Source organism: Mauremys mutica, chromosome 2 (assembly GCF_020497125.1).
Source record: "Mauremys mutica isolate MM-2020 ecotype Southern chromosome 2, ASM2049712v1, whole genome shotgun sequence".
NCBI lineage: Eukaryota > Metazoa > Chordata > Testudines > Geoemydidae > Mauremys > Mauremys mutica.
The window spans coordinates 234206488-234224698 of NC_059073.1; the positions used below are offsets into that span (position 1 = coordinate 234206488).

The 18211-nt window shown below is 41.2% G+C and overlaps 1 protein-coding gene across 1 annotated transcript in view; it reads right to left on the reverse strand.

Moving 5' to 3' along the window:
• The window catches only part of KLHL7 (kelch like family member 7), a 43258-nt gene that overhangs the window by 12261 nt on the left and 12786 nt on the right, over positions 1-18211 (reverse strand). The window contains exons 3-7 of the mRNA XM_045007845.1: positions 17744-17837; positions 16279-16403; positions 15369-15544; positions 12043-12217; positions 8919-9061 (exon numbers count right to left, since the gene is read on the reverse strand). Coding sequence (XP_044863780.1) covers positions 8919-9061; positions 12043-12217; positions 15369-15544; positions 16279-16403; positions 17744-17837 — 713 coding nt within the window. The remainder of the gene's footprint in view (positions 1-8918; positions 9062-12042; positions 12218-15368; positions 15545-16278; positions 16404-17743; positions 17838-18211) is intronic.

Below are 18211 nucleotides of genomic sequence, written 5' to 3' on the forward strand. Positions count from 1 at the left end.
AAACAAAGATTTTCACTGAGATTTAGACATGATCAGTTTTAAGTTTCCTTTTCAAAACAAAACACCAGTACTGTGAATTGAAGAACGCTCCTCAGGCACATACATTTTGAAAAATTCTCTTAGACACACATGCAGTTAGCTGCAACGAACCATGGCAGTACCAATTTCTATTTTCTTATTCTTTTTGTGCACCCAAAACAGCTTCCTGAGAACTGAGAATTCAATAAAAGCACAAAAAATACAAAAAAAATATTTGACCTCCTACTACCATCATGTCAGAAACTATACATGCTGACCATAAAATGATTAAAGCTGTTTATTTTATGGGACTGGAAGAAGAGACATCTGATACAGAGAAAGAACATTACTACAGAATAAAAATACACCCAGTTTTACAAAAGAGTGTTAAAATTTGCATCTCACATAGAGCTCTAATTGCTGACAGCTAGGAGCTTGTTTACAGTTTTTAGCAACACGTTATACATAGCTATCCACTGTGGATAGCACTAATAAAAACTGATAATGCTGCTGGCAGAAATGTTAGCAGCCACACTGTCAGGGATCTGAGCTCTAACAGACTGCAAGAAGAAACAAATACCAAACACGGGTGGTAATGAGCGAGGGACCTTCACTGGGGAAGTCCTAGAAACGTCCAACCAAGGAGCTGACCGCACACTGTGATGGCATATAGCACAAGAGGCAGCTTTTAACAAGCTACATCTCAGATCATTCAGAGCTTTAAAAGATTTTCACCAACAGGTCTTCAAGATAACTTTACGTACATGTATTTCAAGGAGGTTGCATTAATGATACCTTGGTCAGACATGGAGAAAGAAATGTTACCAATATCTGGACTCAATGTAAAGATAACAGAGCTAAGTAAAATCAATATACGGATGACTGCAGCCCAAAACATCTTGCAATCTGCCTTAGAAGCATCACACACATCAAGAAGGGTTGACAAGATGCATGCGGACCTTGGTGATAATAAGCAATGGGCTAGCACTAAGTTCTTGGTCCTATGAGACAGGCTGGCTGGCCCCTTATGGGGAGTCAGGCTTAGCCTTGCCTGTGAAAGATCAGTTCTCCCCCAGGTGGCTGAATTCAGTTTCAGACCCATCTGAATTCAGTTTCAGACCCATTCAGATTCCATAAATGGCTGGGAGCATTCAGCTGGTGAGAAGAGCCGCAAGAGAAAAGTTCTGTCCTGTGACTGGCCTTAAGGGAGAAGGTGGCAGGAAAGGAGGATCCTGTGGCAGGCCCTGGAAAGGGCCAAAACTCAGGCAGATGGCCAGGAGGAAGATTAGGAATCAGGATCCAGTCTGATAAGAAAGGTTCCAGGGAAAAGCCCTGAGGGTCAGCAGCTTGGATCAGAGCTAGGCCTCTGGGGGAAATACCTGTCAGTGCCCCGCAAGAGTGGGGCAGAAGAGCCCCACAAGGGTGGTGGAAGACCATTCTATTTTATGTCACCTTTGGGACTACTGTTTAAGTTATCAGTATGACGCTGTATGGAATTTGGGGGACACTTTTACAATATTAATGTTCATAATATCCTAAACTGCAATGAGTTGTGCGAGATGTGTCATGTAAGATATCTGCAAAAATGATATAATTTGCCAAATATGATAATCTCATTTATGTGTTTGCATCACCTCTGGGGTCAGAAGAACATTTTGTGTAGTGAGCAGAGTTTTTTAAATAACTTCTCACTGTACTGGACCTAGATGCTGACTGGAGCCAGAGAATTGGAATGCAATAAGCGGGTGTGTGTGTGTGGGGCGGGGGGGCAGAGGAGGGAGGAGAAGGCTCAGAAGCACAGTTTAACTTCAGTGTTACCCACCCGTCTTGGAAGCATCTGCTCTCCCTTTCGCAGCCTGCCCTGATCTTGGCATTTCCAGTGAGGGTTACCCAGGCACCCCGGGTCACAATCAGTGATGCCACATGAGGATGCTGTTTAGGCTGATCCTCCCGACAGCCTCCAGAGAAAGTATGCTACAGCACTGGTTGAAAACTAACCTCATCACGGAATACTTAAACCTCAAGTTCTCTTGCTGCTTTGTGTAAGATCATCCTGTCTTCTACTTGATTTCATTGCAAAAAGCTTCTCTCCCTCAACTGCAGAGGGGATCTAGTGGGTTTGACCCCTTCAGCAGCCTCAATCCACAACTCCTATTTCGTCCAGAATCGTGCTTCAGACCTTGTAGGGAAGCCCAGGGCCTTCCATGACACTCCTCTGGCGTGACCTAGTCAGCAGACTCATCATCCTCCAACTAGACGCAAGCAAGGCCCTGTTCTGGTGATGAGGTACTGCTCCCCACTACTAGCTTGTGTCAGGCCTGGTTGGTTTTGGAGGTAAAAGAGTGAAAAAGGGAAGCCAGAAAGTTTGAACTCAATAGTTCAGGCTGTCAGAGAAAAAAAGCTGACTCGGGGTTAACGCGTACAAGATTTGCACTGACGGCTTAACAAGAAGCCAAGATTGTTACCCATCTGTCATGCTATTCAGCAGAGCGGATTGGGAAACAGTCCCCCCCGCCCCACGATTTAGATTTATTTTAATGAAATATTGAAAACTAAAATATTTCATTAAAATGGTGCCATGGTGCCTCAAGGAAGCTGTAGTTCAGATGCCTTATGCAATCAATCATTCTCCTCTATGAGCTGAACTACAGCTGCCATGATGCACCACTCTTTCCCCCTCTTAGCGAGGGAAGGGCATGCAGCACAGGAGCCCTTAGCCAAAGTGCATCCAGAAAAGCAGAATTTAACTTTAAAAAGTACACTTAATGGACTAGATAGCAAGTTGACAAAAGGTAGAAATAGCTTCCAACCGCTCCTCCTAATTTCTGTGCCAACCTGTGCAATCACATTTTTCTATTTTTAAATGGTTTTCCTCTTCCGCGTTTTATGACAAAGGGGGGGAAAAAAAACAGGAAAACTGACTAGCAGTCTGTACAGGAGAAATTCTGCATTTGACAGCACTTTGTGTACTAAATAGACAACCTGAAAGAAATCTTTTGCACCCTGTTATTTACAATTGTTATTTGTAACACTAGTAGAGAATATTTTTAGGGATTTTTACAAATTGATTGTGTCCCTTTAACTCTTAAATTTCTTCACTTCTGTGGGATTTAAATTATATTTTATCTCCTACAATAGCAGATGTCATGCAACCACCATGTTGTTAATCTATTACATTTTTTTAGTATTACTCCAAGGAGGCTACTTAACAATCGAGTTTGGAGAAGTATTATATAATCACAGCAAGGGATGAATCAGAGACGTAGGGAAAGGCAGGACTTTCAAAAGTTAAACAGCAGCTAAATCCCAAAATAAGACAAAACTTAATTCCTCTGTGATCTGTCATCTGAAATTCCTTCCTAAGTGGTGGTGGGTTTTTTTGTTTGTTTTTTTGTTTTCTAAATATTGATGACAGCTTGAGGAAGATGCTTAATCACCCTCTTTGAAGGCAATGCTCCTTCCCACCAAATAGCTTCCCCTTCCAAATTACTGGATTGGAAACAACCTTTAGCAGTGTTTCTTCAATAGAAGTGTAGGAAACTCTCTACATTAAAGTTAATATGAAGGAACTACCTCTCTATCAAACCAGCGTGCAGCAGGCAGCATATAACTGAGTTTCATTCTTTACTAAGGCCCTGTAAAGATTTACATATGTGCTTAACTTTTTGCACTGTGAGCAGTCCTACTGATTTCAATGAGATCACTGGCAATACATGAAGTTAAGCATGTGCGCCAATTTTTGCGGGATTACAGCCTTAGATTGCAAATGCTGTGTCCGTGTGCATATACCACTCCATGCACACTGGGGCCTTGATCCTTGCTCAGTGGCTTCTAGGCGATAGCACAATACTAATTTAATAAAAGATTAATGACAGTGCTGCTTGAGAGACTTATTAAAAGCTCTTTTAGTATTGTTGGTGTTGAGTAAATACAAAACTGCTCAACAACATATACCAAATGGAACATCTAATATATGGCTAGTTAGCTGCACAAGTGTATGAGCACCAGCCAGTGTTTACAAAACACTTTTACCCTGTCTTTGATTCTCAGATCCCCAATTACCCACTTGTCACTCCTCTTTACCTCCCACCTTCAAGGCCATATAACTCAGGAGGAGTTCTTCTGACCAAACAGGGCTGCACAAAGCTCTATTCAGAGTCAAATAATTCTGACCTTGTGATGGGCCAGAGTAATTGTTGCAGAACATTGGAAAATTCAAAGGGTTCCATGAGGTCTAACTCAAACCATTTTACTTGTAATATCTCATTTAGGTTTTGGTTGAAGACCACCCGACAGCAAACACAACCTTTCTTTAAGTTGTAAGTTATTGCCTTGCAGAACATACACATAGCATATGGCAGGGGCTTTTACAAGATTAAGCCTTCAAAAATAAATAAATAAATAAATAAAAATTAAAAACTAGGAATTTTGTACTAGTTTATATAGTTATTAATGGGTCTTCCCCCCCTCCACTTCTACCTCAATTAACAGGAATTACTTATCATGGAATTTTGTCTTTTTATTATTAGTTATGTTGGCAAAGAGACTGGATATACTCTAAGCCAAGATAACAGAACTACCAATTGACGACTGAAGCTGTAGTACTCAGAGCCAGTTTCCATTCTGCCTTAAAATAATTTCATACTTTACCTATGTGATCTGCGATTAAGAGAAACAATTTGATCTAACATAGAGAGGTCAAAGCACATTGCATACATCACAGCCTTGTTAAAATGTCAGAAAAAAAATAACTGTTTGAAGAGGATGAATAGACTGATCAAAGATAATAGGTATGTTCTCAAACACGGATTGCACCTTCCTGAACAGCTCCTTGCTGGGAATTCATCAGTTTACCCTGGAAATGATATCCTACCATACAAATCTCTACTCTGATTCCTACAAAGACAGTGTTCATATATGTTTCTTTAGTATGTGAATCAAGTGATCAGAGGGGTAAAGTGCAATTAATTATTTAGGAATCCACAATTCCTAATAGAATTCCATCTTTAGAGACTGAGAATTTAAGTCCTTTCTTACAGCCAAGTGACAGATGCAGGTATAGGGAAGAGCAAGTCTGGCCACATTTTCCTGGATTTCAAGAGAGACTATCTGTGCACAAAAAGGAAGAGACATGGAATGAAATCCTAATCCTAGTGAAGTCAATGAGAATTTTGCCATTTGCTTCAAATGGAACCCAAGATTTTACCCATGGAAGCCTACATTCTGAATCATAGGGTCTGTGGCCTCAAATGGCCCTTCACAGTCCACCGAAAACACACACGGCATACAGCCATTTGAAACTGTAACACATATTTGATATGCCAATTTTACAGCAATAAGTCTGCTATGGTGTATTCCTATGTGGTATTTTTATAAAAACACATAATATAGCCCCAATTAATTTTTAAAGTATATATCTATGTGTTTTAGGATTCTTGTGTGTGTTGGGGTGATAGTGGAAAGCATAGATAATCTTTCTGTAAGCAGAGAGGTTACCAGAAGATATATACACTGCATACCATCCAAATTTACTCCCTTCCTGCAGTTTGGATTTATTAGTGACTGAAATAAAAAATTTGCATTAGACTAAAAAAAATCAATAAAGCACACATTAAATGGATTAAGAACTGGCTAATGGATAGTTCTCAAAAATTAGTCACAGGAGAATCATGGGGGGAGGGATAGCTCAGTGGTTTGAGCATTGGCCTGCTAAACCCAGGGTTGTGAGTTCAATCCTTGAGGGGGCCACTTAGGGATCTGGGGCAAAAAAATTGGTCCTGCTAGTGAAGGCAGGGGGCTGGACTCGATGACCTTTCAAGGTCCCTTCCAGCTCTAGGAGATTGGTATATCTCCAATTATTACCTATTACCTTACCTATCACTGAATGGGACGTTTCTAGTGGAATTCCACAGGGATCAGTACTAGGCCTCATGCTATTCCACATTTTCATCAATGACCTGGAAGTAAATATAAAATCACTGCTGATAACATTTTCTAATGATACTTAGATTGGTGGAATGGTAAGCACAGGGCAGTCACACAGAGCAACTTGGATTGCTTGGTAGGCTGGGTCCATTCAAACAAAATACACCTTAATACAGCCAAATGCAAAGTGATAAATGTAGGAACAAGGAAAGCAGGCTATACCTAGAGAATTGGGGACTGTGTCCTGAAAGTCAGGGCCTCTGAAGTGGACAACTTAACATGAGCTCCCAGAGTGATGCTGTGTCAAGCAGGGCTAATGCGATGCTTGGAGATGCATGCTGGGGAATAGGAAGGCGATTTTAATTCTATACACAGCATTGGTGAGACTGTACTGTGTACAGTTCTGGTGTCCCTGTTTCAAAAAGGCTGTTAAAAAACTGGAGAGGGTGAAGAAGAGGGCCACAAAAATTATAAGGATAAAATGTCTTACAGTGAGAGACTTAAAGAGCTCAATCTATGTAGTTTATCAAAAAGAAGCCTGGGAGGTACCTTGACAGGGAGAAAATACTGGGTATTAAGGGCTCTTTAATTTAGTGGAGAAAGGCATAACAAGAACCAGAGGCTAGAAACTGAAGCCAGACAAGTTCAGATTGGAAATAAGACACACATTTTAACAGTGAGGGTGATTCATCATGGGAACAAACTACCAAGGGAAGCAGTAGATTCTCCCATCTCTTGAGGTCTTCAAATCAGAACTGGTTGCCTTTCTGCAAGATGTGCTTCAGCCAAGCACAAGTTGTTGGGCTCAATGCAGGCATAACTGGGTGAAATTTAAGTGCCTACAATATACAGGAAGTTAGAATAGATGATCTAATGGTCCATTCTGGCCTCAGTCTTTGAATCTCTAAGCTTGGCTGGTTTCTAAGATTTTTAATTAAAGATCCTCTCCTGCCCAACAGTTAGTTCCCTGTGTTTCAGAAAGGCTCCCACTCCACTTAGATGCTGGCTAGAACTAACAAGATGCACCCACTACCATGACTCAGTAGTAATTACCTGTCATCTTTATGATGAGCTCAAGCACCTGATATCAGAATGATGACAAAAATCCTTGCATCTTGTAAAAGGGTTCTGGAATCTGTTGTGCTATCATACATGCAAACCTCTTAATTTACACTAAAAAGGTCTTTCTGGTCTTGAAGGAGTATGCAGTTTTTAAATTTTTTTGTATCAAAAGGTTGATCAGTAAATGTGACAAGGTACAATTAATATGAATATAAAATTGGCTAAGGGACACCAACTTCAAATCTAGTCAATTTTAAAAAAAAGCAGAGAAAAGTGCAATTTTTAAAACCGATGATGTCCCTTTATGATCTCTCCTCACACAATGTATTCCTACTTAATTACTTTATGCTAGTATTTCCTGATATTTATCTGTTTCCAACAGGGATGGCATTGCCGATAAAGCTCTTGAATAAAGTTGTATTAAATCAGGTTTATATCAAGTACTGCAGAGAAATAAGTTTGGTACCATTAATAAAAATTAAGTACTGTATGTAAATAGGTAGTTTTAAGAATATCAAAGTTAACCTTGCTCTTTAAAAATTAAGCTCTTGGGGCCAGGACCATATTGTGACACTGCACCCCATATTCTTCATAAAAATATTGTCATAATATGACTATGGCATAACTAAGATATGTTTTATGTGAGAGATCATTGGAAAGGTTATGATTTACTGATGTGATTATCCAATTTGTATGCATGTATCATTTCTGTATCTGAAGTTAGGAATATTGACTATGTAGTAATTACAACTTTGTGTGTACTTGGGGAAACACCCACCACTTATTGAATGGTTCCAATAAGAAGGACAATAGGGCTTTGATGATACTGATCTCCCACCTTCCTGAGAAGCTTCCTGGGATGCTGCTTTGACTCTACAAGGTCATGTGGTCATGTCACCTGGTACAGGGTTTCATCTTGAGCTGGTATTTTTCCACTGGAAAGGGGCTTGGCTAGGAAACAAAAGATTCCCGCCATATGTAAATCCTATTAAGGCTGGGGAGTGAGTTAATCTAGGGCTCTTCTCGACTGCCTATCCACCCAAGAAGGAAGACTGTTTCTTCAGGTGTTTTCAGCAAAGGAACCAGGCTGGGGGAGGTAGGTGGTGAGCCAGTCGAGACAGATCAGCCTGTAAAAGGAATCCCTGGAGATTTAAGGTGCAAACAGGGCAATTTACCTTCAAGAAACTCTGCAACCTGCTTGAAACAACATTTAGGGTGAGAAATGATTATCTGTAGCCAGTATTCCTTAGTGTATTAAGCTTAGTTTGCGTGTTTGGTTTTATTTGCTCAGTAATCTGCTTTGATCTGTTTGCTATCCCTTATAATCACTTAAAATTTACCTTTTGTAGTTAATAAGCTTGTTTTTTGTTTATTCCAAAACCTATTTTCTACAATTCATAACTTGAAGGTCGGGGGAGGGGGGGGAAAGCTGTGCATATCTTCCTCCACATTGAGGGAGGGGGCGAATTTCATGAGCTGACGCTATATAAATTTCTATACAATGCAAGACAATATAATTTTGGGTTTACACTCCAGAGGGCGTGTGCACCAGAGTGTTGGGCAATTCCCCGAGCTGAGCCCTCCCACGCAGAGGTGATTGCAGACTCTGTGTGATTCTACAGTTGGGTGTGTCCCTACCTGTGTGTGTGTGTGCTGGATGGGGGCTTGAGAGCCTGACACAGCAGCAAGAGTAGGGAGGACCCAGTCTGGTGGGACAGGTGGGCTCAGTGGGACCCCAGCACATCAGGTGGCACCCTGGAAAGGGGGGGTCCAACCTGTCACACACATCTTTCTCTGTATCCATCTGTACAGCACCAAGTAGGTGATCAGTGCTGAGTTAATACCACCACCACCACCACCACCAATGGAAATTACAACAGAGACACTGCATGTATTCTGACGCAATGGTTTACCTTTGGATTAAAGTATCTGCAAGACTGTGGCTGTGAGCCTCCAAATAAGGCAATACGGTAATCATGTTTTTTCCTTCGTGGCCGCGTGCCCTCCACTAACTCTTCTCTGTCCTCTGGAGACAGCAGATGATATCGCATTCCGCCTACAAGGAAAACCATGCAGCTTGTACAGAGAGGTATGTATAATGATATGCATATGATAATTGTAGAGAAACAAATTTTAAGCTACATTTTCCAAATATCCAGCATTTTCCTTAAACCACTTTTCACTCATGAAAATATTCATCATTTTTTTCCATTTAGGAGAGAATACATAGTAGAACAGGGGCTCTCAACCTTTCTCTCTCCGAGACCCCCGTTGACATGCTATTAAAACTCCAGAGCCCAGCAGGGGGTGGGGGCCGGGGCCTTGGGTATAGGTGTAGTTTGATTTCTATTGCGGGGGGGGGGAGAGAAAGGGGCCAGGATTCCAGGAAGGGAGTGCCACCCTCCACCCCCTGACTCATCTCAGCAGGCTACCCTCCAGTCTGGGTTGGGGGGCAACCAAAAATTAGAACTCAAAAGGTGGGAGCTTAGGTCACAATGTTTGAAAACAGCTTAGGGCGCAGGGAGGGGGTAGCTAGGGGTTGTGTGCGGGCAGGGGGTAGCTCAAGGTGCAGGAAGGGGGATAGCTGGGGCTGTGCACACACAGGGGGTAGCTCAGAGTGCAGGAGGGGGGTAGCTGGGGCTGTGCGCACACATGGGGTAGCTCAGAGTGCAGGAAGGGGGGTAGCTGGGGCTGTGCGCACACATGGGGTAGCTCAGAGTGCAGGAAGGGGGGTAGCTGGAGCTGTGCGCACACGGGGTAGCTCAGAGTGCAGGAAGGGGGGTAGCTGGGGCTGTGCGCACACAGGGGGTAGCTCAGAGTGCAGGAAGGGGGTAGCTGGGGCTGTGCGCACACAGGGGGTAGCTCAGAGTGCAGGAAGGGGGTAGCTGGGGCTGTGTGCACACAGGGGGTAGCTCAGAGTGCAGGAGGGGGGTAGCAGGGGCTGTGTGCACACAGGGGGTAGCTCAGAGTGCAGGAAGGGGGTAGCAGGGGCTGTGCGCACACAGGGGGTAGCTCAGAGTGCAGGAAGGGGGGTAGCAGGGGCTGGGTGCGAGCAGGGGGTAGCTCAGGAATGGGGGTAGCTGGGGCTGCATGCCGGGGGGGGTCCTGTTGCCAGAGGGGTCTGCCGGCCATGGAGTCGATTCTCCCTACCCAGGCGGCTCTTACTGGCTGCCTCTGCAGGAGCAAAGGGGGCTGGGACTTGGGAGCTGAGGAGCTGCTTTAACCTGGGGCACCAGCAGGAGAGGAAGGAACGCTGCGGCAGCCTGTTCCATGGCACCAGCCAGAGCAGCAGCTGCCACGCACTGCCTGTGTAATGGCAAAAACAACAGCTGGCACATTTTTCCACCAATAGCAGTTACCTACTGAGCCTGCTTAGTTTGGGTGAGCCTGCTCAGTGCAACCTAGATAGGAAATTCTGCCAGGGAGCTCTTTTGTGCCACTACGCTGGTGGGGATCAGGACTTCAGCCCCGCGTGGGGTGCCAGGGATCAGGACTTCAGCCTTGCACCTCCAGCTTGAGCCCCACAGTGGGCGTAGGCTCACTGTCTGGGGGTTTCAGCCATGGGGTCCTGCGGCCCCCTTGAAAGGGCTCACGGACCCCGTTGAGAGAACCGCTGTAGTAGAACATAGGGATAGGACAGATGCCCAGTTTTAGGATCCATGTCAGACAGGTCCAGCAATGTCAAACAAGAACAAGGATAAAAGGTGCCTGCATGCGCTATTCGTTTAAAAACCTGTCCATTTAGTTAAAGGCATAACTGAAAGTTGCCACATGGAAACTGACAGAAGGAAACATGCATAGAAAAGGCAGACCCAGGAAGACCAAAGTAGAAGTATAAGGAAAGAGAAACCTGCCCAGCAAAATTTAAATAGGGGATACAAGTATGCTAGGAAGACATTGACTTGTCTTTAGTCTCCAGCTAACACCACAGAGGAGAGGCAGCTGTTTGCGTTCCCCTTCTCAACAAAACCAAACCAAAACCTTAGTTTACCTGTGGCAACAGTATAAGACCTTTTCAAAGATAATCCAAGCACTTACTTTACTGTCTGTTTAGGAAATAGTCTGGTACGTCCACAAATTTTTACTAATATCAGCAGTGGTATAACTTGTCTCCTCAGCCCTGCCCTGGGTTTATAACAAGAGCTCTAACCTCCATTTGGCTTTACTGAGAGTCAAGATCACTCAGCACGCTGCAGGGTGAAGCCTTAAATTTGTAAGAGTTAGGTTAGCAGGAAAAAAATGGCTGTGTGTTGCTTTTAAAGCAGTGCTATGTAGTTTATTCCAGCAGTAATTGAACGGCTAAAATTAAATTTGGATTTTCTTTCCAAAAACCTGAATAATGTTTATGAATATCTGGATTCATCACTGGCATTTGATGAAATTTTAGGGATTACATTAGGAATCCAGGTCAGGAAGGGGGCCTAGGAGGATTTGTCCCCTCCCTGTTTTTTTTTTTTAAATGTATTCATTTAAATAAACACACACTATGTCAAAGAGAGATTTCATTCAGCACCCTTAGAGTTCTGTATCTCTTGTCCCAATTGTCAGTCTGCATTAGTACCAGAAATGGTGGAGCATAGGTTTAATTTTCTTAAGTCACCTAGGGAAGCTTCATAGACTCAGACATTTTGACATAAACATTTCTTATTAATTCCAATCTAAACCTGAGAAATATTAAAGTTATTAGCTAGTCTCAAAGGTACACTAACCCTCCCAATTATCCCTAATAATCTTGACAAGGAAGCCAAATTTCATTACTTATCACTAAAAGTTGGGATAATTTACAGCTGACTTTCATTTCTTTTCTCATTATATCTGTTATACTCTAATAGGTGCTATTTATTTTACAAGCAATTAATCAACTTCAGCTAAACGAGACACTCTAGAAGGCATACAGTTATTGCCATATTTAAACTAAACTAAAATACAGTGAAAAATATTTTCATATTAGAGTAAGCAACAGTCAGAGAGCAAAAAAAGTTACGTATCAAACTGATCGTATAGAATATTAAAACGTGCAACTCAGAGGCAACTTACTGATCACCATTTTAAGGCATTCAGGGTTATCCTGAATAAGTGGCTCAGCTTGTACGGTTTTACTTAAGAAGTTCTTTGATATAAGAGGAAATCTGACTTTAGCAAGGATGTCGACCATGTATGGCTGGCGGTTAGGTTCATCATACTTCAGCCACCTGACTGCTGCATCATAAACCTAAAACACAAAAACAAAACCCAGTAAAGTAACTAAAGCTGCAAAACAGTTTTTCTTGTGTAGTTGAAAAAGAGTTGCTAACTTGGTAATATTTAAAAACCTCCCCATCCTGTCTCTTCCCCAAGCTCTGTCCCCATCCACTCCTCTTTCTCTCTCCCTCCCCGTTCCCCCCCACCCCCGTCACTCGCTGCTTTTTCGCCTTCCCTGCCGCCCCCGTGCTCAGGTCAGGAGGGATTCACCTGCAGAGCCAAGGTTGGGAGCTGGAGCAGCCCGACGCAGGAAGGTGGCAGCCCCTGCTGAGTAGGGGCTGGCACGGGTGATGACCCTGCGTCTCCCCGCCAGCAGTAACCAGACTTTGTGTGACTGATCTGACTGAACACTACCAGGTCCCCTTTTCGATCGAAGTTTCTGGTCCAAAACCAGGCACCTGGCCACCCTACGTTGAAAGTTCATCTAATTTATGATTCCAGAATGTGTGAATTTCACAAAAATGTGAAAAATCCAACATACTTTAACACAAAACAAAATAAACATATTACTTTGGGATAAATACAGCCTACGAAGGCTTCAGATTTTGAGAGGTCTATGCAAACCAATTCTATTTTCAAATGAAAGGCCCAATCCTGAAAATTCTTACTCACCTGAATAGCCCCCCTTATATCAAGTCCACTCATGAGCATAAAGATTTGTATGACCAGGACCAAAGCAAAAGGCAGATGTTATAATACAACACAAGATTTATAACCCTGCCCTTACCTGAAATACCTTGTACCTGGTTTTTTTTTTGTTTTTTTTTTTTTAAATGTTTTTAGTCTAGAGTGTGAGGGAGATCTCATTATACTGGAATTGTGTGTCTCAGAACATATTTATATTATTTTTATTCCACATTACCATAGCACCTTTGTTAGGAGGGCCACTACAAACAAAAAGTTATTTAAAACAATTAACAGCAGAATACTGCAAATGCAACATTATGGTAAGTTAACTTAGTAAAGAACCCAAGTATGCCAATATGCAACCTGTGGGCAGTTTTTCTGTTGTCATCTTGAGTGAAGTTTAAAGAAAAAAACATCCAGGGTTTGCATGCTAAAATAATTGTATGTAAATGCAGCAGCTGTTTGTTCAAGAATGCAGAGTGTTTCTTTACTTTATCTAGTGTGTTTACACAGGACAGTTTCTACTTTAAATAACAGTTATTAATGATCATGCTGTCGCAACACATTTGAGCTGAAAACTGATCATAAAAAGTAATTAGAGTTCAAACTGGATGGGTATTCTGCCACCAAACCCCTTTGCCACATTCTGAATTACTAAGGTCAATGGACTGTCCCCTTGACCAGAGTAAAACATTTCAGTTATAATCCCCTTTACCTATGAATTATAAATCAGAAAATAAGGGTGAATGAAAAAAATGATAGGTTTATTACTAACCCTACAGGCTAAGTAAACCCAACAGATGTATAATTGGAACAGAAAACATGATATACACTTATTGATGGAAACATATACGGGAAAGATATGAAAGGTAGTTTATAACTAAACCAACTTTCCTTAGCTAAATCTAAATGCACTCTGGAGTAGTACACAAGCTACCGTGTGTACAAACATTATCCGGACACCCCAACAATCACCCTTCCTGCAGGAGTGCTTGGCTGGCAGACAGTTTGGGAGTAAGTTCCCTTTGATAACACAGAACAATTAATGCAACTTAAATCTTCTCATACCCACTTTCCTAGAGGCTTTTTATGCAGGCTAAGTTCTTCCTACACAAAATCTTTTACAACCGCGCTGAGCTGGAGCTCACCCCCTCAGCTTAGGGCTTTAACTCTATTCTATTGGTTAGCTAAGCCTGCAAACAAACAAAAAAACCCTAAACCCCCCAAAAGTACTCCAACGTTTTTGGAACTTGCATTTCTAGTTTCTAGGGTGTTACTCTGTGGTCTCAGTGTTTCCATGCCCACAGCTAGAACTCTGAAGTTTCACTCATTTCCACAACTTGTAGCTGTCAATTCTCATGTTCTTACCACCCAACATTTAAAAAACAAAAGATCACACACGGAGTTTGATATAAACTGAAGCTTCGTTGTTTAGTCTTTGCCAAGCAAATTCACATAGTTTTATTTAAATGCTTTATTGCAGCAGATATATTAAGTAACCTACACTAATCTTAGAGCCTGTATATCTTGCCAAACCTTAAAGTCAGCAAGATGCCAATTTTATCTTAGTGCGCGCGCACACACACACACACACCTTTTTGTTTGCTACTGTGATAGGAAGTTGCTCATGGTTTCCTCTTAACCTGATTTTTCCAGTTTTCCTGTAGCTGCAAAGACTGGCTAGAAAACAACATGCAGAAGCAGTATCTGCAGAGTCCTACATTCTAAATGGATGGAGTGAAGGCAACTTTTAGGGCTATCAACAACGGCAGTAATTCCTTTCACTGAATGGCCTTCTGGCTCCTTTTAGCTGCCTACAAGCACTGTCTTGATCTTCTGTCTAGTCAATCCCATTTCTTTCTCCATTTCCAGGTTTCTTGAGTGCTCTGTACATTCTAGTTATATAGACTCCCCTTCCAACTCAGCTCATGTACTCTGGCTAAGGATACAGTTCTGTCACAGAGGCCACGGATTCCAAGATTTCAGCGGATCTCCGTGACTTCTTCAGCTTCAGCCCACCGCAGCAGCCATCAGTCAGCCCCCAGAGGGGCTCCCAGTGTTAGTCTTCCCCCTCTCCCAGGTATTTTTAGTAGAAGTCACAGACAGATTGTGGACTTCCGTGAATTTTTGTTATTGCCTGCGACCTGTCTGTGACTTTTATTAAAAATACCTGGGACAAAAATCTTAACCTTAATGATGGCAATGGAGGTCATATATGGACCTATATAGACAGAACTTTTTCCATAATCCCCTCCTTATTTCCTTGAATCCATTCTCACAACTACACAGCTTCTTACACCTGAAATGCTGCCCGTATTTGTTTTTGCCTGAATTAGATTGAAAGATTTCTGGGTCAGGGTTTATAAACGATTCCATGATCTATGAAGCACTATGGAAATAGTAAATGTAATACATTGCAAGTCAGTGTTTAAATCTTTCAATTTATGTATTTAGCTGGTAGAAGACACATTTTACTAAGAAAACTGGAGTCTTACCTGATCTTCTGCCCTTACAGTCAGTGTGTCCTGGTTCAGGAGATGTGTCACACGTTTAACATCAAGCTGTAGAAACTCATCTGTCTTGTAAACTTCAGTGAAATGTTGATGGATAAAGTCATCTGCAGTGGCCTTCAGTTCTGGACAGTCTAGGCATTCTGCTAATACACTTATACCTATATAGGGAGGTGAAAAATATAAAAAGGTATTAGACTTTTCCCAAAGTTTTTATTGCAAGAAGTTTTCATACACGCCAATGGAATAAGTATCTCTGAAATTATGGTATTTTTATTACTTATATAGCACACAGTTTTACCCATAGCACCCATAACTCATCTGCAACTCAAGCTGAAAGAATTAAATGCTTCTCTTCTTCTGAAACTGGAGGCAAACACCAATTATGGATCTATCTCAGTGGAAAGGAGGGAACAAAATACTTCTATCACAATATAATGCTATTCCACTTTTGGTTCCCAATCCTGTGCAAGCCCATAATTGGATCAGGTTAATGGGTCTCTTCACAGGCAGAGCTAGTTGTAGAATTGGGACCTCAGTTTACAATGAAAATGACATCAGTTCCTTAAAAAGGGTCAAGAACATGACACTATCATCTTCATTTCTGTTAAACAGGATCCTATACTTAAATCCACTGAACCTCTTATAAGAAATATTGTTTGTAGAAGCTGCTCTGAAACTTGAGTTGATCTGGGTGAGATAAGTTTTTAGGAATATTATGCAGTTCATAAGTTTCCAAGTAAAGTCTCAAAAGTTTATGACATATTGAATGATATATACCTGATTTGTGCAAATTCTCTTGTCTTTTTAAAAGAAAAAGACCCAGCTCCAAACATTAAGTGGCATTTTTCAAATACCTTTAAAATGGTGCATTTGTGTTAAAGTAATCTCTTACCAAGACAGTTTGAAGCATCCACTTGCTCTTTCAAAAAATCCACACACATTTTTTTCACAGGTTCTATTTGATACTGGTTTGCTGCATCTAGTAAAGACTGGACGTTATTGCTATTAACGGAAATTCTGCAAAACACATTTAGTACAAAATGAGCACCACAAACTACTAAGCTACTAGTGTTTGAAACATTTCAACAAAGTTACACAAAAACATCTGCAAAATTATTTCCCCACTCTTTCCCAGCCAGCTTTACCTTACATTTAAGGGTGAGATGTATTCTTTCTTTGGGTCCTTTCCTGCCCTCCCCTAATACAATAACTTACATAATAATAAGCAAATAAAGATAAGTTGGAACAACTGGTCCTTAATTTTAAAGGATGATTCTTAACCTCTGGACATTTGTAGGGGCCTGATCTTACAATAATCATTTGTACAATTAGCCCTTATACAAGTGGTAGCAGATTGAAGGAAAGGACTCTCTCTTCATCAAGTGTCACCCCACAGCCCTTTTAGCCCAAATAAGCTCAGTATAAACATTCCAGATGACTGAAGTGCTATTTAAAAGCAGAAGAGAAAAGAAACATTGTTAAGAAGTTTACAGAACTACCCATCTAATCTTCCTAGAAACATTTGCCCCAGTCCTGCAAGCTATTCTGCATATGCAGACGCCGGTGACCGGTGCCCATGTAGAGCTCCACTGACGTTAACAGGGGCATATGCAAGTCCCTGCCCACAGAGAGCAACTTGCGGGATCCAAGCCTTTGGCATCTCTTTCATAGATGCAAATATCAATCAGTTTTAGGTGCTGTCAGACTGATGTTTAGAGACTCCATGTAGCAATGCAAACAGCACATTTAAGCATTTGGGAACGTTTATTTCGAAACAAAAGCAAAAACTTGCCAATTATATATATATATTTTTTTTTTAAAAAGTTCCTAACCTGGAACAATAGAAACCCTGTTTTATAAAGTTACATCACTGTGGCCCTCATCACACAAACATATTAGAGATTAACTACACACACTTAAGCTATGTCTACACATGGAATTAGGGGTGTGATTCCATGCTCGTGTACATGTACTTCTCTAGCTCAACTCAGCTTGTACTCGGCACAGCTCAGATGAGAGCTAGCGTAAATATGTTTACATGTGCAGGGGAAATCATACCACTAGCTCCTAGCGTACATGTACACACACGTAGCCCCATTTAAGATACAATCTTAAGTGTTTTCAGAATCAAGGCATACATTATTAATCTTTTAGTTGGAATAACTATTTGAATGACTATGGTACAGAGAAAAAAAACTTTACCAAGGTTAACAAATTTTAAATAAGGAGTTATAAATAGTAACAAGTCGCTGGACTACACACAACTTTTTTTTCCTTTGAGATTTTATCATTTATAAATAGTATACTAAGCTTTAAACTTTCTGGCAAAAATGACACATTTTTAAACAACAAGCTACCTCGCAGTATAAGCAAACTCCACAAGCTGTTCAATAATGTCAGGCTCTGCATCTTTTAGCTCCACTTCAAAGGACTTTGATTCAAGCATATTTGCTGCAATGAAAAGTAACAATAGAACTACATCATTCTCTGAGCAGTTATTTTTCCACCAGTCACAAAAATCAGCAGTAAAGCAACTATGCCAAGGGGAAGACCTTAAAACAAAAACAAAACGAAACCAGCATTCCCAAAACCTAAATATTCACACATAGGAACTATTTAAATAGAAACAAAATTAATTTATACTTTACCATAATATAAAAGTTTATTATTAATATTCCAATAATAACTTCACTTTTGTAAGTTCTACTCACATTTAAGAACATAAGAACCCGGGCTGTTGATTAAATCGCAATTAAGTCACGATTAACTCAAAATAAATTAAACGTAATTAATCGCAGTTTTAATTACACTGGTAAACAATAGAC